Source organism: Crotalus tigris, unplaced genomic scaffold (genome assembly GCF_016545835.1).
Source record: "Crotalus tigris isolate CLP2741 ecotype Arizona unplaced genomic scaffold, ASM1654583v1 scf7180000024387.2241675, whole genome shotgun sequence".
Taxonomy (NCBI): domain Eukaryota; kingdom Metazoa; phylum Chordata; class Lepidosauria; order Squamata; family Viperidae; genus Crotalus; species Crotalus tigris.
This window is the reverse complement of record NW_024100557.1, coordinates 978,383-1,006,118: the sequence shown is the minus strand read 5'-3', so window position 1 is coordinate 1,006,118 and position 27,736 is coordinate 978,383. Positions and strand designations below refer to the sequence as shown.

At 38.2% G+C, this 27,736-nt stretch overlaps 1 protein-coding gene across 1 annotated transcript; it reads left to right on the top strand.

The window, feature by feature from the left end:
• CTH (cystathionine gamma-lyase) lies at window positions 1-27,617 on the top strand. The gene is made up of 12 exons (XM_039329087.1): window positions 1-418; window positions 4,170-4,251; window positions 4,648-4,743; window positions 8,082-8,191; window positions 11,149-11,280; window positions 13,172-13,229; window positions 14,279-14,356; window positions 15,401-15,553; window positions 16,076-16,197; window positions 18,983-19,035; window positions 22,913-23,051; window positions 25,370-27,617. Exons 1-12 carry the CDS (start codon window positions 251-253, stop codon window positions 25,394-25,396), a joined length of 1,218 nt encoding a protein of 405 aa, XP_039185021.1. The 5' UTR covers window positions 1-250; the 3' UTR covers window positions 25,397-27,617.
• Window positions 27,618-27,736: the final 119 nt, after the last annotated feature.

Genomic DNA, 27,736 nt, shown 5'->3' with positions numbered 1-27,736 from the left:
ATAGGGCTGCTGTGTCTCCACCCATCGCGGTGTGATGCGACGCTCCGGCCAGCCAACCCGAGCGGAGCGTCCCCGCCTTAAGGCAGTTGATCCTGCCAGCCGGAGCGAGCCGGTAAAGGAGCAAGTCGCCGCGGTATTGCGCCAGCCGAGTCCGAGCGCTGCCCAGATCGGTCGCTCCCCATCCGATCCTCCTGCAGCTCCCTAGTCCCCGTTTCGCGTCTCTCGCCGGGAGCACCTGTCGCGGGCAAGAATGGAAAGCGCGAAGAAGAGCAGCTCCGGTTTCCTGCCGCCTTTCCAGCACTTCGCCACGCAGGCTATCCACGTGGGGCAAGAACCCGAACAATGGAGCTCGCTGGCCGTGGTGCCCCCCATTTCCCTCGCGACCACCTTCAAGCAGCACGCGCCCGGGCAGCACAGCGTGAGTGAGCATGGGGTGGGGGGAGGGCGGGCTTCTCTCCCTTTTGGCCCCGCAGAGACTTGCGACATCTCGAAAGCCAGCCCAGGCACCTTCCGCGGATTACAGTCAGGGGTTTTTTTTCGGCCAACGCATCGCTGGAGCACATTCCTTCCTCAAGCGCCCGCATCTGTTCCTCTTAGGGAAATTGCACAATGGCACAATGTGTGCTGTCCGGATCTCTTCTCAAGCCTCTGATATTAATTTCCTAAAGCTATACTTTCGGTCCCATTTCCTGCGATCTTTTAAAAAAATAAGGGAGAAACATATGGTTGAGCCTCTTCAAATATTCAACTACCGTCATATATATAATGTCTCATTAAAATGCATGGTCACAGTTGCCCATTCCCAAAAAAACGACAGAACGACTTCTAATTGGAGGGGAAAGAAAGACGATGGATGGTTAATGATAGTAGCTCCTTTAGTCCTTTTTGTCATGTCACTGTGCAGTCTACAGGCCAAAATAGGGGAACCTCTGTGTGTGAGAGAGAGGGGGGGGGAGGGAGTGCAATAGCCCTGGTATGTGTCTGCTTTCAGTTGGTCTTCCTGATAAAAAGGAGCAATCTTTTTTCCTCTCTCTCTCCCCCCCCCCAAACAGCTGGTGCCTCACTTTGAAAAAGTTAAGGACATGAAGTGCCATTAATTAATTCAAAGTACAGGTGGGCAGGTGCTGTTAGAAAGAGCATCCTAACAACAGGAATAGTTGTCATTGGGACTAATTATGCACAAAACTGAATGGGGTCCATAGCCATCTGCTAGGGATGCTATAATTTTTGTTTTGTATGGCCTCTTCCAGTTCTATAATTCCCTAGGAATGAAATACCTCCTGACATTTGACATGTAGGTGTTTAAAGAAAAAAACTAAATTGAGATCCAGTGCGGAGGGTTGCTTTGGAGAAAGGGATTAATTTTGCCAACCAACAAAGAGACGATGTGTTCCTGAAGTGTCTCAGTTGCACTAAGTGGGGTTTGTTACAAAATAAAACCTCTTAGATGTGGTTTGTGGGTTGTCTTCCTTTTTGGGAATTGACACCATTTGTCTATATCAGTGGTGGTGAACCTATGGCACGCGTGCCAGAGGCAGCACTCGGAGCCCTCTCTGTGGGCACACATGCCGTTGCCCCAGCCCTGCCTCCCCCCCACAGCCACCTCCTCCGCAGCAGCCCCCCTGGAGGAGAGTAACCCCCCCCCGAGCATGGCCCACGCGGAGCAGTGAAGCCAAGGACATGGCAGCCAGGCAGCGTAGGGAAGACTCTGCCCTCATGCCTCATCATGCACAGTTGATGCTGCAGGGCGTGGGCAGAGGGCGTGGTCGCCATGGCCCTGCTGGGCTGCTTGGGTGATCTGCGGCGGGCCCTGGAGGCGGTGAGTGGCCCTGTGAGCAGGCAGGGTGGGGACGGGGCAGGGGGTGGAGCGAGGGTGGGGCCAGTTTTGGGGCACTCAGTCTCTAAAAGGTTCGCCATCACTAGTCTATATGGCAAATTTTTCAAAGTTTCACAACATAGGAGGTGTCCTACTATTCTCCCATCTCCTGCATGCTTTCAAATAAAAAAAAAAAAAACCCACCAGAGAAATAAGTTAGACCAGGGGTAGTCAACCTTGGCTCTTTTATGACTCGTGGACTTCAATTCCTGGCTCAGGAATTCTGAGAGTTGAAGTCCACGAGTCATAAAAGAGCCAAGGTTGACTACCCCTGAGTTAGACTTTCAAGGCAGGGAAAATTGGTCTTTCAGCTGGCTTTTATTGGGGTTAAAATCCCATTGCTTACGTGGAGTTTGCAGCTGGTATATATACCTTAGCTGTATATTTGCGCAGCTAAGTCTGGTGTGCTAACTGCAGCCATTCTTGGAGATCTTAGAACTGTAACACATGCTTGAATTACATCCCATTTCAAATCCTGCTCTGCTTCTCAAATGCATTCAGCTGAAGCAGACCACTGCAGACTACTGGCCTCTGACCAAGCCCAATTATAGGAACATGTAACTCTTATGTAACAACTACTATCCATTTCTGTGGAGAGTTTAAAGGACTTATGATGACCTTTAAGATCTGATTTGGGAACCAGTTCTTCAAGGAGCCATATGTTTACGTTTGTATCTGTTGGGGTTTAAGTTTCTTTTGTGAAGGTCTTCTCTGTCTCATATTGATCAGCAGTATATTTGGCGGAACCATGGGGAAAATAACCTCAGATCTCAAACTTCTTGCTGGTGGTATCTAGGCTTATTCCCGTTTGTTTGCTTGGTAGAAATATATTTTTTTAAAGACTTCGATGTCCAAGATGGCTTGTTTTAGACATTTTAAATGATGTTTCTTTAAAATTCATTCCTGGTTCCATGTTATAAAAATCATAGTGAAATTTTCAGCTCACTATATAATATTTACATTTGTCCAGTTAAAGTATTGAATCCATGTTGAATTTCTGGAATCTTATTGCAGTTCTGAGTAATTGGAAGGAAATGCTCACTCACTTTAACTCAGAAAACACTTGAGGGCAGGGCAAAGCAAACTTGCCTCACTATTCTCTCTATATTATTCACCACAATATGAACATTACATAAATAAGTATTTCTATCCAAAATACTGTTTTAGTAATCACATGCTCAAAATATAACATTCGGTAAAAATAGCATGGCAATTATTTTAAAGCTTTTATGTGCCCAAACCCCTTTTCTTGGTTTTTCTATAGCAATTTAAGATATGCTTACTGTTCAAAAAGACATTTAATGCATAACTAGTTAATCTTTGAATGTTTAGCCAGGAAGGTGCTTTTAAAGCGAAAACTGAAGGGCAGTATAAAAAAAAAAAAACTTGCCATGACATTTCTGCATTTTTATATACAGTAATACCTTATTACCTTAATTTTTTTCTGCCTCTTGGCTAATAAGCAACCAATTCCATTATTACAGTTTTGCAGAGGATGTATTGAAGCTTGTGAATAATCAGTTCTGATGCAACAATGATTGTAGAGATTATATAGCTACAATGCAGGAAACAACATAGGAATAGATAGAAAGATCAACCATGCAGCTTTTTTTTTTTTTTTTTTTTGCATCTGTAGTCAAGTAAGCGAGTCGGCTTAAGTTGGAAAAGTACAAGGGGTTTCTTTGTTCATTTTGGCTGAAAATGCAGTTCTAGCCCACTTGCTTAATATTATCTTACAAAGTAAACTAATATGCATGAAGTTTATGAGTTTATTCTTTCTGTTTTTTAAATAGGGGACATGACGAAAAGCATTGTGCATTTAAGACGCCCTTTAGCTTGCTTATTTATGTATTTATTTATTTATCAGACTTATATGGCTGCCCATCTCATACAATGACTCATAATAATCCATAAAACAAGTTCAAAACTAATATACCCTTCTTGCATGATATGTGAACACAGCCATTGTGGTTTAGTCAATAAGCTCTGTAAAAACAAGCAATGGCTTAGCAAGATGCAGGGACCCAAGTAAGAGAAGGATATTCTTGATATTTGTGCAATCTAATGTTGAATCTTAAAAGAAGTCTGCTCATCCATCAGTCTCTAACTCAGATCAATTGTGGATTCATTTATACAAAAATATTTTTAGTTCTCAAAACTTAATTCATATAACGTGATTCGAGTTCTTAAGTAAATCAGTGCATGGAAAATGCAGTAAACCTTTATAAATGTCACACAAATTGCACCAATATCTGGTTAAGAAGTTTGACATTCTGTGTCCTCTTTTTCCTAGGGCTTTGAATATAGCCGCTGTGGAAATCCCACCCGTGACTGCTTGGAAAAGGCTGTGGCAGCACTAGATGGTGCCAAATACTGTGAGCTATCAATATTTTAATATGAGTAGTAATGATTATATTCTTGTATGAAGACTAGCTTCCTAGGAAAGCAACATACATTTGAAACCTCGATATAATTGCATCTGACATTGTGCAGGGGCATCATTTCATTTTATCTGATTTGTTAAACCAAGTAGAAATCTTGTTCTGAGATATTGATATCTGTATTAATCCATGTCCCCAGACTTAATATAATGGCTAAAATGATAGGTTGTACTTAAATCTCTGGAGTCAATTTATGGGGCAAAGCTTCTATTCCTATCCAACAAACAGGCGTTCAGAGTCACAGGTGATAGTATCTATTTGCTGTAAAGTTTAAATATATTGAAAAAAAAATTATTAATCAAATTTCATTTGCTTCTCTTTTTACTTCAGGTTTAGCATATGCTTCTGGATTAGCAGCAACTGTGAACATTGCACACTTACTGAAGGCAGGAGACACTGTTATTTGTACAGACGATGTCTATGGTGGTAAGAAGTAGAGCAGCATGTGTTTTAAACATTTTTGGATGTAAACTTTTCTGTTGGTGCACCAAAATGATTGAAACAAATTTACTTAATGGTGACATAATGGTGATTGCATTATGAAGAACAACTTGATGGTGAACAGCCACAGTAGTTCAAATATCATTAGTGGATATATTTTTATCACTTCAGATGCAATATATTTTAGACCAGGAGTCCCCAAAACCTGGGCCATTGTCCATTACGGTGGGTGAATGTGTGTGCACACATAGCCCCACTCACACAAGTGGCTGGCTCACGCAACCCCACTTGGAGAGAGATGGGCACACACGCCTGCAGCTCACACAAATGAAGCTGTGTGTTTGCATGCACATACACGTCTGTCCCTCGCACAAAACCATTCCCCCCCCCCCGCAGCAGGCCATCAACCCGGAAAGATTAGGGAATACTGTTTTAGACAGAGGGATTTACCCAGTCAGTTACAGGTATCAATAGAAGGTCTTGCAATTTGTCCTTAGATTTGCCAAATTAATGAATGACACTATTTATCTTTCTTTATATTGCTTATATGCCTTATAAGCTACAGTATTACCTTACCTGACTTAAATTTTAAATGTTTGGGAATTTACAGCAAGAAGTCATGTGTTTGATTTACTTTCTTACCAATCTTTCTCTGGACTGGAAAGCTATGGTTTGTTCTTGTCTCCCAACTAAGAGAGGAGTTGGTTTGGATGACAGGGTAGAAACCATTCTTTGCTGGTTTGGTTGAATTACAGAAAAAAAACCAACCCCATCCCACACTGTTTCTGAATAAAGGGAGAGAAAAGTCCACGAAAGCAGAGTATATGTAATAACAAGTATGGTTTGGCATTGCTGCTTCTGAACATTTTGAAAATTTTGCTTTTGTTATGTGTAAATTGGGGGGGGGGATTACTGAAAGCATTTATGGCAATTTATTTACATGCTATTGAACCAAATAATGATGTTCTGAAACTCTTCTTCCAACTAGCCTAGGTGTGAGAAATAGAATCTACTCTTAAGACTGGAATTAGGGTCCCACAAACTCTTCAGGAGCATGTGGGGCTTTGAGGAGGTAGAGCTTTTGAGGTGGGTCCAGGATAAAACAAGTAAAATGGAAGATTTAGGGTCAGGTGACAAAAGAAGGGAAGAGATATGGAGCAGCGATTTACTCCAGAGCTGGGGGGAGGGACAGACCCAGTAGCCGGGCAGATGAGAGAGACCCCGTCCTAAGGTCTCCATTTAATATTAGTCATTGGGTTCTGAATGTTGCAAACGCTGAGCGCTTTGGCTGCTGAGTGCTCTTCCTGAAGATTGCTCTTCTATGTCCCATTACATGTTTAAAGGCTGGAGCATTCCTAGCAATCCACACCATTATTTGCACTATGTTTTAAGAATGATCCAACTCAATTTGTCTGCAATTTGTCCATCTAGACATTAGAACAATTTTCTATGCATTTTTTTAACATAGGGAAGGCAATGCATTAAATGAGATAAGGCGCGAATTCGGACATAGATTGGCAGAAATAAAGTTTTACTCTGAAGCTTTATTTTTGTTCTTGGAAGATAAATATCTTGTACTTAATAGGCAGGTATTGCAGACCTACATTTGAACTGGCTGAAGATGCAGACCACTACTTTTTAATGGGGAGCTCTGAATAGCTGACCTTTCTGCTACTTATGCATAGAATTTCTAGGACAGCAGCCAAGATGATTTTAGTCATAAACAAAACAGGGTATCCACTTACTTCACAGGGTTAGCCATGTAATATATGCCCTGAGACAAAACGTCTCACATAGCAATAGGAGAAGGAAAACATGTTTCCTCAAAAGCAAGTAATGTTGGATCAATGCCCCCAGCTATACTTTGCTTCCTTTTTTTTTTTTTGATCAAGTGAAGATACTAATAATTTCTTTTTCAAAATGCCAAAAATGTATACAGTGTAACAGCAAATTATGAATCCATATCAGAATTGTGTTCCCCCTCCCTTTAATTCCTTCTGGAGCTCAATGTTATAAGGCATTTTCAACACACATTGTGTGTAATGAAGGGGATTGGGATTTTTTTAAACGGAGAATCCATCAGGAAAAGTTCACCTCCTTCTTAAGATACTGTTAAAAATGACTAAAGTTTCTTTAATGGTTTATTTACAGTATAAGTAAGTATCATTGTGTTCTTTGGTGCTTCCCTCACTTTTCCTAATTTTCTCAGTTAACCTTATTGCGAGGGTAAACATATGTGGGTCAACTCATATAATGTATGCTTTCTAGAGTGCATTGGGATCTTTTTCCCAGAAAGCTTGTAAATAGGCTTGTAGCTTTGAAAATATTTTTTCTGGGAATGCTTGATGACACCATGGTATGCAGACTAGAGCATTTGACATTCTGTATTGGAACACAGTCAAGTTGATGAAAGATTTCCAGCAACTGTAAAGTTGTTTACAAAAGGTTCAGTAGTCCAAGTAGCTTCATACATACATACATACATTCATACATACATACATACAAACACACACAAATATGCAGATTGCAATCCTAACTTTAGGACTCCAAAAGCTCTCTTTTAGGACTGTGACCAAATATTTTGACTCCCTTTTGTGTTCTGAGTGTCTTAAGGCTTTCCAAGTGCTCATGATACTCGTTTCATCTCTTAAAATACTTGAATTCGCCCTTTGAAAAGGGGCATTTTTAGAGTGCAGCCCTTTATATGTGGAAAACAAAGCTTGGTTCATTCCTTTAGCCTATGGAAATTGCCATCTCTGTTCTGCATATTGCACAATATTGCCAATTTTGTATGATAAGAGACATGGCAGTTACAGAAGAAACACATAACCCCTTTTCAGGAGAGATTTCAAAATCTAATCTGGTATTGGTTTTACCAAATGGCATCCACCCTCCCGGATGTAAAATAAGCTTTCCTAGTATCTTCTCCTGAATTCTTGTTATATGGAGATGACTGTGGTTGAGTCCAGGATCTTTTATATGGAAGCCACAGTTGATATTCTACTAACTGAGTATTTTTCTCTCTACAACAAGGTTTCCTCTGTGCTGCAATCAGCAGAGTTTCTGCACTGAGCAACAGGGTAGCTCTTGAAACTTTTTTTAAAAGGCAGAGTAGAAATATGTTAATAAGATATTAACATAACTATTTTTCAGTTAGGCAGCCCATTGCAGATAAGATCATCAACAGTGTTTAATATCAGTACTGTATGAAGTGCTGACGATACTAGAGACGTCATTCTTTCCAAAAGACTGAAATAGCATATAGAGTTTAGTGGCACATTCTCCTAATGACATTAATAAAGATAAGTCTCTTTCCACTGTAGGCACAAATAGATATTTTCGAAGAATCGCAACAGATATGGGTCTAAAGGCTGTTTTTGTTGACTGTACCAAACTGGAATGCCTTGAGGCTGCAATTACACCAGAGACCAAGGTAATAAAATAACATTCCCAGCATGACTATATGGCAGATTAGAATTTTCTGCAGTATATAAACATTGAGTTTTATTGCCTTTTTTTTGCTAAACATGAAAGTCATCTATATCACATAACTCTGACCTTATGCATAGGATTCAGTCTGCCTCTAGCCATCTATTTGGACTGGGTGAATTTATTTAGGGACAGAATGTTCAGAATTTCCTACAGAGTTGTATGTACCTGTAGAAATGGCTACAGCTCATGGGTGTTATTCTTCTAACTCTCAGGAGCAGCTTCAAAGATTTTGTATCATGCATGAATAGGGTTTATGTTTGGTTACAACTGATCAGAGCAAAAATGTTGAAAGAGATTAAGGTGATAAGATGTAAGATGTTGAGACTCTAGAAAGAGTACAGAGAAGAGCAACAAAAATGATTAGGGGACTGGAGGCTAAAACATATAAGGAATGGTTGCTGAAATTGTATATGTCTAGTTTAATGAAGAGAAGGACGAGGGGATGACATGATAGCAGTGTTCCAGTATCTCAGGAGTTGCCACAAAGAAGAGGGAGTCAAGCTATTCTCCAAAGCACCTGAAGGCAGGAACAGAAGCAACGGATGGAAACTAACCAAAGAGAGAAACAACCTAGAACTAAGGAGAAATTTCCTGACAGTTGAGAATCAGTAGAACAACCTGCCTCCAGAAATGATGAATGCTCCAACACTGGAAGTTTTTAAGAAGAGACTGGACAGCCATTTGTCTGAAATGGTATAGGGTTTCCTGCCTGAGCAGAGGGTTGGACTAGACCAACTTATTGTTGTTGTTGTTGTTGTTATTATTATTATTAATTATTATTATTATACAGATTTATACAGGTAGTTATTTAGTGAGTAATGAAGTTACAACTGAAAAAAATTGACTTATGACTATTTTTCACACTTACGGCATTATAACATCTCCATGGTCATGTGATAAAATTTGGATGCTTGGCAACTGGTTCATATTTATGATGGTTGCAGTGTCCTGGGATCATACGATCACCTTTTGCAACCTTTTCACAAGAAAAGTCAATGGGAAAACTAGGTTCACTTAATAACTATACTACTAATTTAACAACTGCAATGATTCACTTAACAACTGTGGCAAGAAATGGGACAAAATCACTTAACAAATGTCTCACTTAGCAAAAGAAATTTTGGGCTCAATTTTGGTCGTAAGTCAAGGACTACATTAACAGAGTGTGCTGTGCTAAAATCATCTTGTGTTGTACAAGAAAGAGAGTAAAGTAAATTTATCAGCTGATGTCTTTGCCAATGTTGGTAGGTACAATATTAGCTGGAGAACATTAATATGTAATGCTAGAAGACTGTGAGAAAATTGCATGTTTCCCAACATCCAAATGTGTCATAACACAACTGGAGCAATAAAACATGGATCAGTTTTAAAAATGGATAGAATCTGTCTGGGTTTTCATAATCATTTTTAAGACTTTCATAAGAAACCACAAAACAAGTGAAAATGTAATATCAGCCGATCTGAAGTGATGATGGAGGCTTCCTAAAGCTCTTTCAGAGCTCTATGAGAGGCCAAGGTAAGATTTTTTTAGTAGCTTAAGCATTCCAGTTGAGCTGATGAAAAGTATTTTTCATTCCTTTTTAACAAGTTTGGAGAATTCAGTGTCCTGTATAGTTGAGGCTGCCATGTTCCATATAGATTCCCCTTGCTCCTACATTTTATCTCACAATGGGTCTGCGAGATAAATGTAGTGACTGGTCATGATAGTAAGAAGTGAGAATCTGGGTCTGTCTAGTTGTAGTCCAGGTCTTGTCCCAGTATTAGCTTTTTCCAGATGTGATTGTTGTGCATAAGAAATGATGCAGTTTGTTTATTTTTTCAAGACTCTTTGCTTAGTGAGATTCCTGTGTCTTTTGCTAAGAGCTTTGAACTTACAGGGTTTTGCCAACATTTATTTCAGTGGGAAGAACAAGCTAACTCTACAGATTGCACTGTATAAAACAAGATACACTTTTTGTTAGGTAGTTTTGACTTAATTGTGGTATGGTTTGATAGGGCAAATCCTAGTGCCTATAAGTAGCACATTTGCTGTAGAACTTTTCGGTGAAATAACAGAAGGATAATTTCCTCCTCCTTGCCCTGTCTTAACAATTTTTTTTACAAATCCAGAGGCTCTCTGTTATTTAATCTACTCTAGTCTTGATTCAGTGGCTTCTCCCATGCAGAATTGAGGGTTGCTGCCTGTTGGCTAGTAATGCAGTAGAACTGACACATGGATGATATCATCGTGAGATGTACAGATAATTAGGGGTAACTAATTGAAGGATTTAAAACATAAAATTGGATGGTGTTACAAAATACATAGAATCTTATATGCAATATTAGAGCATCTACCTGTGGCGACCACATATAACAAGCCAGGAGCAAGAACTATTTTTTCTAATTACTTTATTAGAATATATTCTGCACACCTGCACTTACTTATGCCTATAGCGCACCTATAAAAAAGAGGAAGAAATTAAGAGAGAGGAATGGAGAGAAAGACAGAAAGTCCTTATCTGATCAGTTGGCAAACAAAGATTTCAGAATTCTTTGATTTGAAAGGGATTGGGGGCCGTTTCCTCGCAAACTGCTTTTTTAAAGTGCTTCCTACACAATTCAACTCTGTTTCAGGATAACTATAGACAGAGTTGAAATATTTAAAAGTTTCTAAATATATTTCCAAGGAATCATTTGGGCTGACCAATAGTAAATAATGAATTTCCTTCACTTTCCCATACATCTTAGGGAAGTAGTAACAAAATAAGGGGTCTTGTGTGTGAAAAAAAGAATGTTCTCAACATTATCTTGTAGCATTTAATGTCTTTCAAAAGTATTAATGAAAAAACAACATTATCCTTTAAAGTGGATACTTTCCAATAATATATATTTAATATCCTTCTCTTCCCAAACTAACAGCTTGTATGGATTGAAACTCCAACAAATCCAATGCTGAAAGTTGTTGACATTCAAGGATGTGCAAACATTGTTCGTAAACACAAAGGAGTTATTTTAGTCGTAGACAATACTTTTATGTCTGCATATTTCCAGGTAAGTCAATTTTCATTGGTTTGCTTTAGCTGCTTTTATTAGTATAGCACATCTCATCTGTTAAATGCTTTTCGTTATTTTACTTTTATGACTCTGTGATTCTCATTTTTACAAAGGAAAAAATAATGATAATACAACAGCCTAGTAAACATTGCAAAATGGCAGAAGTAGGGTGTGAAATTGGGTACTCAAAATGTATTGATTAATAGGCATCTAAAACCTTAGCTGTTGTAAACAGTCCACATAATGTACAATAAAACCATCACAATAATTACACAATTAGAATGCTATCACCAGATGCAGCAGTGCAAACAACTATGGAATGTAAACCCATAATAAGTGAGGATAATGTTCTAATAGTCCCAAGAGTCATTTTAAACATATTTGAATGTGAAAATGACTCTGATTGGCATCAAAAGGATTGTGCCTCAAACAATAGTTTTGGGGAAGCCATGGCATGTCACTACCAACTATGATCACACGTTTCATCTCACATGGTAGAACATATCACAAAGGGCTCGTATGAAAAGTGTTTTGGGGGGGGGCAGATATTTGACTCTCTTTCAATAGAAACATCAGGAATCCCATTAATACTTGATTCTCTTTTACACAATGAAGCTGTAACTCTAAATACACTTTATTGAGTCAATTCCACTAGTCATACAGTGGTGGATTTTATTTCTGAATTAACATACAGTGGTTGCGCTAAGGACCAAGAAATTTAGGATTGAAAGATGCAAGTGTAAATGTTCTAATTTAATATTTTATTGGAAAACAGGAAGTGTTGTCAGGACTGGTAATAACAGGGCTACATTGAGACAGCCTTTAGAAAATGAGGTGACAAGTAGAAACAATTTTAATTCCATAGAATGTGACAATGTTGTGAATCTATCATCCAACCATTCAACAGCTAATCATTCCTAACACAATAGCTAATGTAATAGAGGGAAATAATTCCACTAAGACAAAGAGCTGCAGAATGCAGAAGAGGATGAAATATATTTATTTGTTATATCAATTTATATAGACTTCCATCTCACAACTGCAGCTCTAGGCGGTGTGCGTAGGATTAAACCAGCAAAATAGAACATCGATGTTCTGACATAACATTCCAATCATGTGAACAAATGCAGTCATGCTTTTTGAAAACCATATTCTCTGTGTCTAGAAGAGTTTCCATTGTACTTAGGCCAGAGGCCAATCTGATTAGCATTGAAACAAGAGGTTGGCTAATAATGTCTTACTACTTTAGAATCTATCTATCTGTCTGTCTGTCTATCTATCTACTCCCACCAGGTTTCTGACCCCAGTCCCATGCAATATCTTTAAATCTAGATATTATGTAACATTAAGCAAGAAACTGAACCACCTTGGCAGGTTCCCTGACTTCTGTCTAAATGTAGAATACAATAAAGCCAAGAAGCTTATTAAGCAAAGAGTAGAAGATACTGAATGTTAGCATTAGCAGGAGCCCCAAGGTTAGGTCATCACCTCGGTGATTCAAGGGAACTAGAGCCTAGAGTCAAATCAAACACTTGGTTGATGGTAGCACTTTGATTTTCTTCAACCCAGGCCTGCATATTGATACACTACTGATACACCAAATAGGAAAAGAGACAAACTGAATTTGAACTGAGAGCTGTATTTTCCCTTCCTTTCTCTTACTGTTTGTTCTTCCATAGTTGATATTCAAACTTCATTTCCCTTTAAACCTTTTCAGGTTCACATCAATGAAATGTCAGTGATAATTGGCCTTTCTCTCAATAGCCTAATCTCTGCATAGCAGGAATTGCTTGAAAATTGTTTGCAGCATGCCTCAGTATTCACTGGTAATTGCTATTGATTTTCTTAACAGAAAATGAAATACGTCTCTTATTTTGTTCTGTTGTAGCGTCCTTTGTCTTTAGGAGCAGACATTTGTATGTATTCAGCAACTAAGTACATGAATGGTAAGTAGTTACGCTTGCAGGCTATGTTGAATTTATTTTGTAGTAAGCAATAATAATAATAATGCTTTTTATATGTTCAAATCTTTTAAATACATGTTAGATCTTTATTGTATTCATCTTGAAAATGAAAGTGAAATTATATCCCTTATAATGTAATTCATAAACAGATGATGCATTTCCTAACGTAGTGCTTGTAGTCAGTGCTTGTGGCTTACATTCATTTTCTTTAAATATGTTTAAATATATCTAAAATAGCTCAAGGTGGGGTTATATCTGAATATGTATCTTATTGGCATGTATTTGCATTTTTAATATTTGCCCTGAGAACTGGAGAAGTGCTTGAAAACCATATTGTTTCTAATTGGTCCAGTTCTGACAGGGAATCTTTCTTCTGCTGTTCTGGTAATCTGGGCTGTCTTTGAACATCATTTGTGTCTCCTATATCCAACATTGTTTTAAAAAAAACTTCTCTTACCTTACCTTAGAAAATCATGCCATTCCATACCATTGCAAAATCATTGCAACCAAGCTCTCGGCTAATTGGCTTTAAAAAGATAAATACTACAGAAATCTAGTATTATGGCTTGAAATTTCATTAGAGTAACAGAATGATACTGGCAATGATACCTGTAAGTGGATGGACCAGTTTCCACATCACATTTACCAGGCTTATTGTTAAAGAAACATTACAAGAAATAACACAACCACCTGGTTCTTTCCTCTGCGATGTCATATCCTAAACTAATGTGAAGTGGGCTCTAGACTGTTGCTTTTCCCACTTGTTAGAATAAGTGTTAGAAGAAGGTCATAAGCAATCTAAAATCAAATGATGACTTTGCTCACTGTTGTTTTCCAGACAAATAAAACCACAGCCCATTGTTTGGTTGTTATTCCAATTTACGATAACCACAGATGCTCATTAGTCTACATGTGGGAGAAACCAGTTGTCAGGTGCAAGCATATTCACTGCCTCATTGTCAACCTACTTGTGATATTTGAACATGCTCAGCCTGTAAATAGATCTGATCACTTGCCTCTTATATTTTCAGGACACAGTGATGTTGTAATGGGATTGGTTTCACTAAATAATGATGAACTTCATGAGAAACTCAGATTCTTGCAATATTGTGAGTATGAAGATCAAACCCGAAAGTGTGGCTTGCTGATTTTGTAAAGTAACTCTGCTTGACATCCCTTTAGTGTTTTAAAAAATCTTTAGCAAAATGGATTCATTGCCTGTTTAATCTACCCACCCTCAGTACAGAAAAGACACTGTATTAATTGGTGTTTTGTATTTTTTGTATTTTTTTAACACTTTGTAGTTTGGGACACTTTGATGCTACGTTGGAAAAGATAAAACAATTGTAAGGAAAATCTAAACCTAACGTTTATCTACAAAATAAGTACTATTCCTTCAGTCAAAATAGATGTGATTTTGCAGACCTGTACCTGGGGTTTCCTGTCAATTTTGTTTTGTATTTCAAAGTGGTTACAGAACAGTCTCTTAAAAAAAATAATCTGGGATAGGAATGCAAAGTGTGTGAGAGTTAATCTTCCATTTCTATATTTTCTTAATCAAAATTAATTTCTATCTCCTAGGAGTCTACTGTTAGAGTCCACCCCATCCCTCAGTAGAACTACAAGTCCACAGATTTCATCTGCTTTGGGCAAACTAATAATACTAATATTAATAATAGTAATAACGATTTGTTAAATGTATTTGCTACTTATCTCACCATGGGGCTACTTTGGGCAGCTAGTCATATTGTGGCCCAAAAGCCAGTTTGGTCCAGTGGCTAAGGCACCAGACTAGAACCAGGAGACTGTGAGTTCTAATTCTGCCTTAGATATAAAAGCCAGCTGAGTGACATTCTGTCAGTCATTCTCCTTCAGCCCACCTTACAGGGTTATTGTTGTGAAGAAAATAGGAAGAAGGTGTGTTGGATATGTTCGAGTTATTTGTAAAAATTAATGAAGGTGGGATACAAATAAATAAATAAATAATGGAACACCAATGGACTGTTGAGTGGATCAAACTCATTTATTATTTTGTGTTGTTATTTTAACCTAGGGAATACTTTAGTTCTAACAACTGGCATATTTGTTTGAAAAAAAAAATGATACAAAATGCAATATGCCAAAAAGAGAATATTTTTTTTCCCCTCTTATAGCCATTGGAGCAATTCCATCTCCTTTTGATTGCTACCTTTGCAACCGAGGTTTAAAGACTCTGCCAATCCGCATGAAACAGCATTTTCGCAACGCATTGACTGTGGCCCAATATCTTGAGTCAGATCCAAGGGTTGAAAAAGTCATCTTCCCTGGTATGTTGCCCTCAGATAACCTGGAAGTCTTCCTAGAAAGATTTTTATATTCCATACCGGGCAGGACCTGATGAGCTACCTAACTAAAACTCCAATCTTTTATCATCATTAGTAAGCCTCCTTAAGTTGGTTTCTTCCACATATACTTCATAGTCATACCACTTCCTGCTGCATATCATCTTGATTCCATAAATCACTGGTTCCAGTTTTAAATTATACATATTCCTGAAGGGCTCCTAGTGTTACTAAGCAAAAGTCATTATGAAGCAATGCCCCCTTTTCAATAGATTTTCTCTGAAGGGGAAAAGGAGGAAGGAATATTGGAGAAAGATGGCGGGATTGCAGATAGGTGATGTCATCATCTTCTAGATGCCCTCATACACTGCTGTTGGTAAGAACAGGCAATTAAACAAGAAAAGCCTCATCGGGAAACATCTACATAGGTCAACTACTGAATGTGTTTGTTTGAGCTAAAGTAATAACACAGGCTGGGTTGTTTGTGTAATGTATGATTCATTGCAGGATTACAGTCACACCCACAATACGATCTGATGCAACGTCAGTGCACAGGCTGCCCAGGAATGATTTCCTTTTACATCAAAGGAAACCTTGAAAATGCATCTCGATTCCTTAAAAACTTAAAGGTAAAACTTATCATTGTAGAATGCTTCTAAAAGAGCCACATCGCTATCTTGTGACTTTGTCAGGAGTCGTGTACTGTACTGTGGTCCCTGCTGAAGTCTTTATGGATTTTGAGCATTTGTAGGAGCTCCCAAAATGTAACTAGCCCATGTAGTTATAGGAAGTGGCACTAATGAAAGGGAATGGAATGAGTGTATCCATATGAATGGGAGTCAAGCAATGTGAGCCATATAATTGCTCTCTAGCTGCCTCTCTGCCATCTTCCTCCACAATTATAGATGGAATCTGGAAAGCAAAACAGCTTTGGCTGATGTAACAGTGTTGTGCTGCTTTTGAAATCTGAAGGCACCAAGCTAGAAAGTAGAAGACTGACTTCAGGTCCCACCTTAGCCATGAAAGCCAGCTAGGTGACTTTTGGCCAGCCACTCTCTCTCAGCCGAACCCATCTTGCAAGATTGTAGTTATGTGATAATAGATTGAGGAAGATGTATCGGAGACTGCCTTGGGTTATTTATAAAAAAAATAAATAAAGGCAAAATTCAAATAAATAAATTATACATTTGACTTCAGAAGTCAATTCATTGATTTGTATCATTGGAAAAAAACATTGATTTTTAAACATAGCTGTGCAGTCAAATCTCTTGGATATCTACTAGCTGTGCATTATTTATCTTGGTTTATAGCCACTGGTTGTAGCCAAATGTGATTTTGTCAGTACCTGCATCTAGATTAATGTGCATTTAATTAAATGTTCTGTTTGGTGACAATATTTGAGAATACTGCAGAAGCATCCCAAGAATCAAGAACGTGGAAGACGTGTATTCTAATTGGGATTAGAGCTGTAAGAATATGTTAATAATCGGGATTTTGAGATTAAAGCATCATTTTATTGGTAGTACAATGTTTCCCAGTCTTTCTGACTTTCAGGTTTGTGGACTTCAACTTCCAGAATTTCCCAATTACTATGACTTGGCTGAATATTCTGAGAACAAACTCCATACACCTAGAAGTTGACAAGGTTGGGACTCACTGCTTTAGTCACTGGGTGGACAGTGTGTATGATCCACATGTAATTTCCAGTCTTTCATTCATGTGTACAAACACACACACACACACACACACACACACACACACACACTGTATATGCCACTGATCTCATTATCCAGAATGATTCTGGGTGGTCTACAATAAAAATAGATATATAACAATTATAAACATGAGGACAGTTAAAATTACTAAAATGAAATAGCGATCCGCAGAGCACTCCTAGCTGACTGAGTTAATTCAGTTGACCACTGAAATTTGTCAACAAAAATAACTGATTTTCTGCAAGGCTAATGTTTTACTAAATTGAGAGTCTAATGTTCACTCACTACAAGACTTGATGGAACTATTTTGACCTTTAAACCTCCCCCTTCAAAGATTGATCCTTTTCAGTCTTACCCACCTTGTACTATTAGTTTAACTCGGGAGTGGGCAACAATGGACCCTTTATGACCTGTGGATTTCCAGCTCCTAGAATTCCTGAGTCAGCCATGCTGGCTCAGGAATTCTGGGAGTTGAAGTCCACAAGTTATAAAGTTGCCACAGTTGTCCACCCCTGGTTTAACTCCTGGAGCCAAAACACCAGTCTTAAAAGAGCAAGTCCTGCTTCTGCTCAATTCGTAGTCCCAGATCAAAGTGTTTTTATTGCCAATGTATGAATAAAAGCCAACTAACTATTGAATCTTAGTTTCTCACACCAATCTGAGACAGTAACCTAACTTAGAAAGTAGAGAGCAGGCCCCTCTATGTTTTCATGCCTGAGGTAATACAAACAACCCAGCCTTCTGTTTGAAGGCCACACCAGCCTTGCTGGCCACTGAAACTCTGTTAAATAGCAGGATCTTACTGTTCTTCTGTGCAGGCATTGACAAGTTTATAGTGAAAGGGAATTTCACAGAGGAAGATCCCTGAAAATACCTGAGATCACTCTATACTCTTGAAAATAACAGTACTAGCTAGGAACGTAATGTCTGAGAGACTTCTGACCCTTAAAAAAAATAAGGAGAAGAAATGGCCAGAATATCAGAGAGTGTTTTTGTGCTATCATTGTTGCTACACTTTTGCCTGCGAGGTAATATTTGCAAACAGTTTGCCAACAGCATTTGCAAACAAAGCATTATTCTTCTATCAGATGAGGCCATTCTAATCTGCAGGCAATGAAAGAACATCCTTTGCATTTGATGGACGTGTCCTGAATTGTGTTAGATGCTTATGGGATTTTAATTAATTTTGACTATGGCTTGCCTTTTAAAAAAAAGTTATGTAAAGTTTTTTATGTATTTAATATTTTATTTGTATCCTGCCCAGAGTCCCCCTGCGAGATGGGCAGTTTTCAAAAACTGATAAAAAAATAAAAGCCACTTTTATGGTTGACTGGAATAAAAGTATGCTTTGTCTTAAATTTTTAGGTTTCATTTTATTTAGTTTCAGATTCCCAGAATTTATCCTCTGAAGTTAAAAGGCAATTTAGTATCTATTACTGATATCAAATTTGGGTTTTCAAGAGAAGATGGCCTGGAATGAAAGGAAATTTGTGCCTTTTGTTTTGATTAAGTATGCTGCATTTCTTGCATCTTAGTTATTTATTTTGCAAAAACAGTTTCTGTTGTTTGCTCTGTCCATTTGCTTTTACTAGGCTAACACACAATTAAGTTTGCATAAGAGTACATTGCATGTCTTAAAATAAAAAATTGAATTAATATTATTTGAAATACAGTATAATTTTTATATTCCTTGTTCTAGCTTTTTACCCTCGCTGAAAGTCTGGGAGGATATGAAAGTCTAGCAGAGCATCCGTAAGTAATTTTTTCTGGCACCCCTTAATAAATGTATTTCACTGATATTTATCAAAATACTTGATACTTTAATATTCACTTTGTGTGCTCCAACTAAACAATATGAGTTTGCTTATATCACCTTTGCAAAGTTTACTTGGAAATTGTATCTTCTTTCTTGTTCACTTTTATGGATGTTACTCTTCCATAAGTCTCATCTTTTCTGTGATAAACACTGCCATTGTTCAAATAGCTAAATCAGTGTTTCTGAACTCTGAACTCTTTAAGATATAGGGAACTCAGCTCCTGCAGTTCCATAACCAGCATTGCCAATTTTGAAAAACACCGATCTGAAGAAAATCAGAGAAGTACAAATGGCAAAGCCTTGTAAAAGTTAGGTTACAGGGATGATCAGACAGAAAAGGAAACCAAAATCTGTTTAACTTTGCCCCCCCCCCCGAATATTAATGGAAGTAAATAGGTCCTATGTTTCTATATATTTTACATCAAGATGTAGGCATTTTATGATCCCTGGGCCATATCCGGCCCTTGGCTGTCACTGTTTGGCTTATGTGAGGTCAATCAGAAATTAGAAATCAAATGTAAATAAGATATAACATGTATTCTTACTAGTTGCAACTAATCAAAATCATATAATTTACTACTTCTTTTATAAAGCAATAAAGTTAATATTAAGCAAATTAAGTTCAGCCTGTTGGTTCAGCTGTTCAAAACAGTTCCAGTTTCTCATATGGCCCCTTGGGAAAATTAATAGCCCATCCCTGCTTTACATACAAATAATACAATGGATTGAAAATAATAACCTTGGTACAAGGATTCATGCTTGAAACTCTTTGCTTAGGAGCCTCTGATAATACAATGCCAGCCACAGCAATTTATGTAGAATTTCTTCTTGCATAATTTTAGTCACACTTGCCCACATGGCAGTAGCTACTTACTTCCCTTTTGGTCAGAGAGTTGCAACTTCCTACCGGCTTCCTCACTGACTCTTCTGGGAAGTCGGTAGGAAGTTGCTTCACCTAATAATTGTGGGATTTGATTAAAAATGGGAACCAGAACTGCAAGGATTGTACTCTTTAGTAGTGGAAATTTCAATCACAATTGCCATCATAAGTTGAGAACTACTTAGACTCACCTGTATCCTTTTTCCAAAATTCACATTTTATTGCCATCTATGTTTCAGTTCTAAATGAGTACATTTGCTGTTTAGAATTTTTATTTGATATGTGCTTATATTTAAACATAGTACAGTAGAAGATATAGTTTTACTGGTAAGATTAACATAATAATTTTTGTTATTTATGACATACATTTTAAAAATCCTAGTAGAAGCTATACTAAATAACATTTAGTTCAATATGTTGAATGTTATTTTTTTTATAACAGCCTTTTTCATATTCACTGCTATATCTTTTACCCTATCTTTCTGAAAAAAAAACATTTATGTCACAATATTTTACATTAATTTTCAGGGAAGTGTAAGCTAAGTTTTTGATTATTGTATTTTTCCATTTATAAGATGCACCCTTGTATAAGATGCTCTGGCATGTGAGTTCCAAGCTTACAGCAAACAAAGTCAGTGCTGGGACAACCACCTCCCAGCGCTCTAAATAGATGCCTCCAGGCTGGCCCCATCCCCCACCCACCTAACCAGCATCCGGCACGATGACCATGCATAGTCAGTTCACAGCAGCAGCCTTCAGACCCTGGTAAACAAACCGGCGTGACCACAGGCATGACAGCAAGGCAAGGGAAGCGAAGGCAGATTTTAAACTCCCCACCGTTTCTCCGCGCTAATCAGCTGTTCGGTGGAGTGCTGAACAACTGAGCTGGCAAATCCGGAAGTTCGGCTGGCTGACGATCTTGCCCCCTTCTCCCTCCCATTAGTGGCAAATCCACAGGGGCTTGACACCTGCACCAGGCAGCATGGTAGCGGCATGTAAAAAATCCACACAGGCATGCCCTGGGCTGCGGAGGTTACCATTATTTTTTCGTGTATAAGACACTGCACTTGTATAAGGCGCACCTGATTTCTGAACAGAGTGTTTGCAGGAAAAAATAGTGTCTTATACAAGGAAAAATACGGTATATTAATACTCACCTGTAACCAATACTCTGCTGACAAACATCAATTTCAGTATCTTGTTCTCTCTACTTGTCAGATTTCCCAATCTTGGTGCCTTCCATATGTGTCACATTATAATTTTCATTAGCCACAATATTGATTATAGATTGTCCTTGCCTTATGATGACTATTGAGATTCAAGTTCTATTTAAGTCATAAAGTGAGTCATCATATGACAGACAACCAGACGGTTGTTAAGCAAATCATCACAGTGGTTAAGCAAGGCATGTTATCTGGCTTCCCCAATTGATGTTATGTGAGTTTCTGAACCAAGCCAGGCTGAAGCCATCTTTGTTGTTCTGAGTTGCCACAAATTGGGAGAGGGGAATCTAGGGGAAAACAGTGCAGACAAAACACCAAACGATCTCATGGGAACCAAGGTCATTCCTGCAGATGTGGGAGGGAGGAGTGGAGAAGCCCACTAACTACTTTAATTGGATAGCATGAACTAGAGCAGTGGTCCCCAACCCTGGTCTGCGGACCGGCACCGCTCCGCAGCATTCCAGTAAGCGGGCCGCACAAATAAGCAAAGCTCCATCCTCGGGATGCAGACAGTATTCAAAATCACACTCCCTCTGGTCTGCGGAAAAACCTTTCTCCTTGGTACTGGTCCCTGGTGCCTAAAAGTTTGGGGACCTCTGATCTAAAGCACAGCAGAGGGGAGGGGGGTATTACTTTTAGTTACTTTGAATCTCTGGGGAAAAGTTGAGGCTTGGTTTCACTTTTAACTGTGCCAATAATATGTATCCAATAAACGTGTTTTGAGGAGACTTCAAGTCTCGGAGTTTTGTTTTACTTGGTTGCATTAGTCGGAAACTTGACATATTGCTTGTCGGAAACCTGCTGGGAAGTTCACAAATTGTGATCACATGACCATAGCATGCTGCAATGACAGTGGAGGAGCAGTTTGCAGACTATTATGGGGGAGCACTTTTTCAGTCTGTAATACTCAATAATTGATTATATATGTTCTTATAGAATCATATATATATATTCATATATACTTTTATATAATTTTAATAAGCTCTGCATCTGGAAACCAAGTTCTAGTCCTGCCTTAGGCTCAAAGCCAACTTGATGATGTTAGTCCAGTCACTTTTTCTCAGCCCTTGAAAGGAGACAATGGCAAATCACTTCCAAAAACCCTTGCAGAGAATATTTTAAACTGGGATTTCTTCCTCCTCCTTCCATAGATCATTATTTCTGTTAGTATCCTCAAGGTTAAAAACCTATTTAAATCCCCAAGTTTAGCCTATGCACACATACCTTTGATTTCAAGTGAGCTTGCTCTAGGGTTAAGAATCTCCTGATAGCAGTTGTGTAAAAATGGTTTACTATTGGAAGAATAGCTCTTCTGTTTTCAATTGCGTAAAGTGTTTCTTTCAGACAATATAATTTGGCATTTTCCCATCCCAATTTGCTGCCTTCCAGATGTATAGGGAATAGCTAGAATTGTGGAAGTTGCATCACAATAAATCTGAAGGATGTTCCACAATGCCAGCCCATGGATATGATCTGAATTCTCTTTTTTTCCTGAATTCAGAAAAAAATACTGTCTGTCTACCTTCTATCTATCTAGCTAATTATACTGCCAATCTTGCCAAAGGTGACTTTTGCAAATGGATTGATAATAGAAGCTGGTATCTCACTTTTTGTATACAATTTTGTACATTTTACTATATTTTCTGGTGTTAGCTGATATGTTTCCCTTATTTATAATTCTGCACTCCCAGACTATTTATTCTTTTCCAGAGCAATCATGACTCATGCCTCAGTTCCAAAGGAAGACCGAGAGGTCCTTGGAATATCTGATACGTTAATTCGCATATCTATTGGGTTGGAAGACTCAGAAGATTTACTAGAAGATTTGGACCAAGCTCTGAAAGCAGCAGTAAGTCACTTCATACTGTATTCACCATATAATGCACAAAGTCTTTTATTAACTCCTTATAATTCTTCAGTATTTTCTGGAAAAATAATATTTTTTATAATTTTGATATTCCTTTGGCCAAATGACTTGAAAAAAATAGCACATTTATTTCATCAAGATGTACAGCTGCTTTAATTTGCATGTAAACACTTAATTTCACTTTCTTCCTAATCACTTTTACTTATTAAACTTTCCTGTTTATTTGAGTACTGTTTAATTTAATTTTTAATTTTAATTTTTCTGCTACTGGCCATTATATCTATATTTTCAGTTATTAATGACAATGCCAAATGGCTAGGAAAATGTAATTGCTTATGGGATTCCCAAAGGCATCTTCTTTGCTAATCACATACAGAACAAAATACTGAATTTAAGAATTCTTTTATTTAATCCATCATGGCTGTTATCATGCTGGCAACATTATAAGTTGTTTCACCATTATGCAAAATTCACCTTGTGAAAACTATAATGATGAAATTCTAAAGCAACAAATCAATTCTGCTTTTATATGAGCCAAAGACAGTGCAGAGTAGCAAATCCTTTTTCCAGCTACTTGCCTATAGAAAGGATACCAGTCCAATTATCATGGAATAGGATATATGCTGAGAAGGAGAGCAAGAAATGCAGGTAGTCCTCAAATTACAACCATTCGTTTAGTAACTGTTCAAAGTCACAACGTAACTGAAAAAAAGTGACACCACTGGTCCTTGCACTTATAACCCTCACAGCATCGCCATGGTCGTGTAATCAAAACTTAGGTGCTTGTTAACTGGCATATATTTAATGCCAATTCCAGTGTCCTAGGGTCCTGGGATCATTATTTGTGACCTTTCCAACTGGCTTCGGACAAGCTAAGACAACAGGGGAAGCTGGATTCATTTAACAACTGCATGATTCACTTAATAACTGCAGTGATTCACTTAACAACTCTAGCAAAAAGATGGTAAAATTGGGCACAGCTCACTTAACAACTGCCTTGTTTAGCATCAGAGTTCTGGTCCCATTTATGGTCATAAGCTGAGGATAACCTGAAGTACTTTAATCATTTAGAATTCTAGAGGAGGAGTGTAGTGCAGGAAGAACATTTTTGTTACTTAAAACAGGGGTCCCCAACCTATGAGTTGTGTCTGCCTATGAACCACTGGGTGGTGTGAGTGGCTGGCCAGTGCACATGTGTGTGTGTGCACGCGCACAGCCCCACTTGCATGAGTGTCACCAGAAGCGTTGTGGGTGTTCGTGGCCCCACTCATGGGAGCATCCTCAGGAGCGTCACGGATGTTTGCAGCCCCACTCGCATGAGCATTGCCAGGAATGTCACAGAGATATGCAGCCCTACTTGTGTGAGCATCGCCAGGATTGTCGTGGATGTTTTACAGCCCAATTCATGCGAGCGTCACTGAGAACATCACCGGCATTTGTGGCCCCACTCGTGTGAGCATAGCCACAAGCATCATGGATGTTTACGGCCCCACGCATGAGCGTCACCACAAGCATCACAGGCAGTTGCGGCCCCACAGGCACAAGCGCTCAAAGCCCCACTCACGTGAGCAATGGCTGTGCGTGTGCATGAGCGTGTGCATTTGTTCACCCCCCCCCCAAACAATCCCTTCTTTCCTCTCTCCCCCTGCTCCGGACTGCCAACCCCAAAAGGTTGGGAATTCTGACTTAAAGGATCAAGAGGCCCAAAGAATAGGATGATATGCATTCTGGGGGCATCATGTTGAAAACCTAAAGTTGGAATAAACATTTTTTAAAATAAACATTTTTTTTTACTTGATAAGCAGCGACAGTCTGCATAGTGCATATAATGATTAAAGTGTTAAACACAAATATGGGAGATTCAGGTTACAATTCTCATGGAACTACCTGGATGACCTTTAGCCAGTAACACCCTCTCAGCCCTAATGTGTGTCAGGGTCTTCAGCAAGCAAGCTGAAAAACAAACAACCCCTCCTCTCATTATTACATAATGCATAGATAGCTTTGCTGTGTGAATTGCTCATACATACTACAAAACATGTGGCCCCTGTGACCAAGAAGAACAAATACTAAGAACAACAGCTTGCAAACCAGCCAGAATTACTTTGTTGTTTATGATAATTGCTTGTAAAGATTGTCCACTTCATTATTCCATTAGACTATAGTTTTTTTTAATGTGGCAACTTGCCTCTGAAAGCCTAAATGTTCTGCAATCCTTTCTGTATTCCAAGTGTCCCTTTTGACAATTGAAAAAAAACCACCTTAATTGATAACAATTTCACTCATTTCTCTTTCTACAGATTCCTGATTATAGAATCCGTAACTAGGAGTCTTAAACTTAAAATTGCAATTGATTAATTTGTAAAGTAACGGAAGGAAGATCAACTGGCTGCTCAGTCCTTCATGAATTTCCATTGGATTTGATTTATGGAAAATGGAGAAAACATTATGGGTACATTATGGATATCCTCAGCTCACTGAATCTGCAAAGACTTTCAAATGGACTATTTCTTAGTCATTTGCTTCTTTTAATTTTAAGAATCAAAATATCTACTTTTACTACTGTAGTAGCTCTCAGATTACCATGATTCACATTCAGGATTATATGTTTGTAATTGCTTGATAATATCTATCTTTACTCAGTGTATGCTGATGTAACTTGGGGCTAAGCTAAGCTGTAAATCAGGGCTACAGCTTAAGAATGCACATGAAGACCTTTAAAGATTAGAAAGTGCATAAATATTATGCAACAGCTTTCAAACTAATGCTATGTCAGTGCATCAGATTCCCCGTTTGTTATTTGCTCATGATGGTTACAGACTAGTACAGAAATGAATGAAGCAAACTTACTGTAAGTTCTGAAAATGTGAGTCTGATAAAATGCTTAATGACCAGGTCTGTTAATTTGTCTTTACTGTGCAATACTGAAAAATGAAGCAAAATTAATTACACGATATCATATGTGTTACTTTTTTTTAAAGTATTGAATTTGATTTGATGTCTCTTTTTGATTTAGCATATTTAATTATATGTTTGATTATATTTCTTGTCTTGAAGGTCTGAAATTCTTGGTAAGTTAATTATTTGAGATTAAGTACTGTTTCCATAAGGAATACTACTAATACATTGATTTTAGGTCCAATTTACTTGAGAGATGTTTAGAAAAAAGGTGTAGAAATCTACATACAGTTTATAGTTGCAAAATATTTTCCTATGTGCTTGACCTTGTTGTCTTAGTTCTCTTATATTCAATCCTTCAACAAATCTTGTGATAAGGTATTGGGAAGTTAGATATTAAAATATGGAATTAAATCAATAATTGGGATAATTTCTGATCTCCTTGTGTTTATTAAATTGCACTCTGTCTTGTCAACAATCTCTGCAAGATTCTGATTATTCAGAATCCATAGCTTGATCCTCGGCTGCAGAACTGAGCTATGGATTGAATCTATAGCTCAGTTCTCAGCTGCACAGGCCTTCCGGAAAGGCCTGTGACTGAGAAAAGCAGGTCTGGCTGCAGACGACGCCGCAGAAATTGACCGGCGAGGAAAGGCCTGGCTGCAAGGCCTGGTGGGGCGCATCGGGCAGATACATACCCCTACCCACGCCCTAGCTTGATTTTTAGATGTGTGCCTTGCCGACAAACTAGGACTTATTTTTGGGGTAGGGCTTATATTACACCCGCCCCCAAAAATCAATCCCCTCATATCCATTTCATCCTAGGCTGCCCCTCTTCAGAAATGCCCTTCCCATGGTTAAACTGCCCCTCCCCATGAAATGCTGAGCATTTTTAAAAGCAGTTTACTGGTGGCCTGAATCTGTTAACTGACAGTATTCCCTTGTAACAGGCATATTTGGGATACTGGTGAGCTGGAATGAAATTAACAAGAGTTCGCCATTTTTTTCCTTTTAGCCACAGGATCACAAGAACGATGAACAAATGGTGTCGCCATATCCAAACTACTAGTGGACGGATGAAATGCTGTATTTGCACAGCATTGCTTTATCTGGCTAATGAATTAGCTCATTTAGCAATTCATCTTGTTAAATAGTGTAGCCAGTTTGAGTTTTTACACCACACACTAATTTATCAACACAAAATAAAACAAAACCAAGCAGCTGCAAGGTCCTTAATTGAGCTGGTTGAACATGTACATTATCACTTACATTTTAGGAGTGTGTGTATTTGAATGTTTCTATATAAAATAATGTACTTGAAGGATGTTGATTGACTTTTGAGTGTCACAAAAACAAAAGCCATATATATTACTCTGGATTTGATTTATTCCAATTTCTGAAGAAGCTAGGATTTTCACCTTCAACATTAGATAGAGGAAGCAAGGATATAGAATTACCTCTTTCTTCTTCCCAATAATCTCTCTTTTCTAGAACAGGCTGCCCTCGGGTGGGTGGACAAAGGAGGAAAATAGCATATGTTCTGGCTTATTGTACACTTTACTGTTCCAACTACTAAATTCAATATCCTAACACATTCTAAGTTTCTTGTACAGTAAAATAATGGCAACATCAAATAAACTTGTAAAATTATACTGGTCTCTTAAATTGTTGTAGTCTACTCACATTTCTTTTGATGTTCTCTGCCCTCTATATTATTATTCTAGATTCATGTATTGTTTTATGTTCTATAAACATATAGTTAGAGAGAG

Excerpts from the sequence above, each read along its gene's own strand:
- CTH (XM_039329087.1), top strand. The coding sequence starts at position 251 with ATGGAAAGCGCGAAGAAGAGCAGCTCCGGTTTCCTGCCGCCTTTCCAG. Across the intron at positions 419-4,169 it reads ACGCGCCCGGGCAGCACAGC|GGCTTTGAATATAGCCGCTG; the intron begins GTGAGTGAGCAT and ends TCTTTTTCCTAG. Across the intron at positions 8,192-11,148 it reads CAATTACACCAGAGACCAAG|CTTGTATGGATTGAAACTCC; the intron begins GTAATAAAATAA and ends CCAAACTAACAG.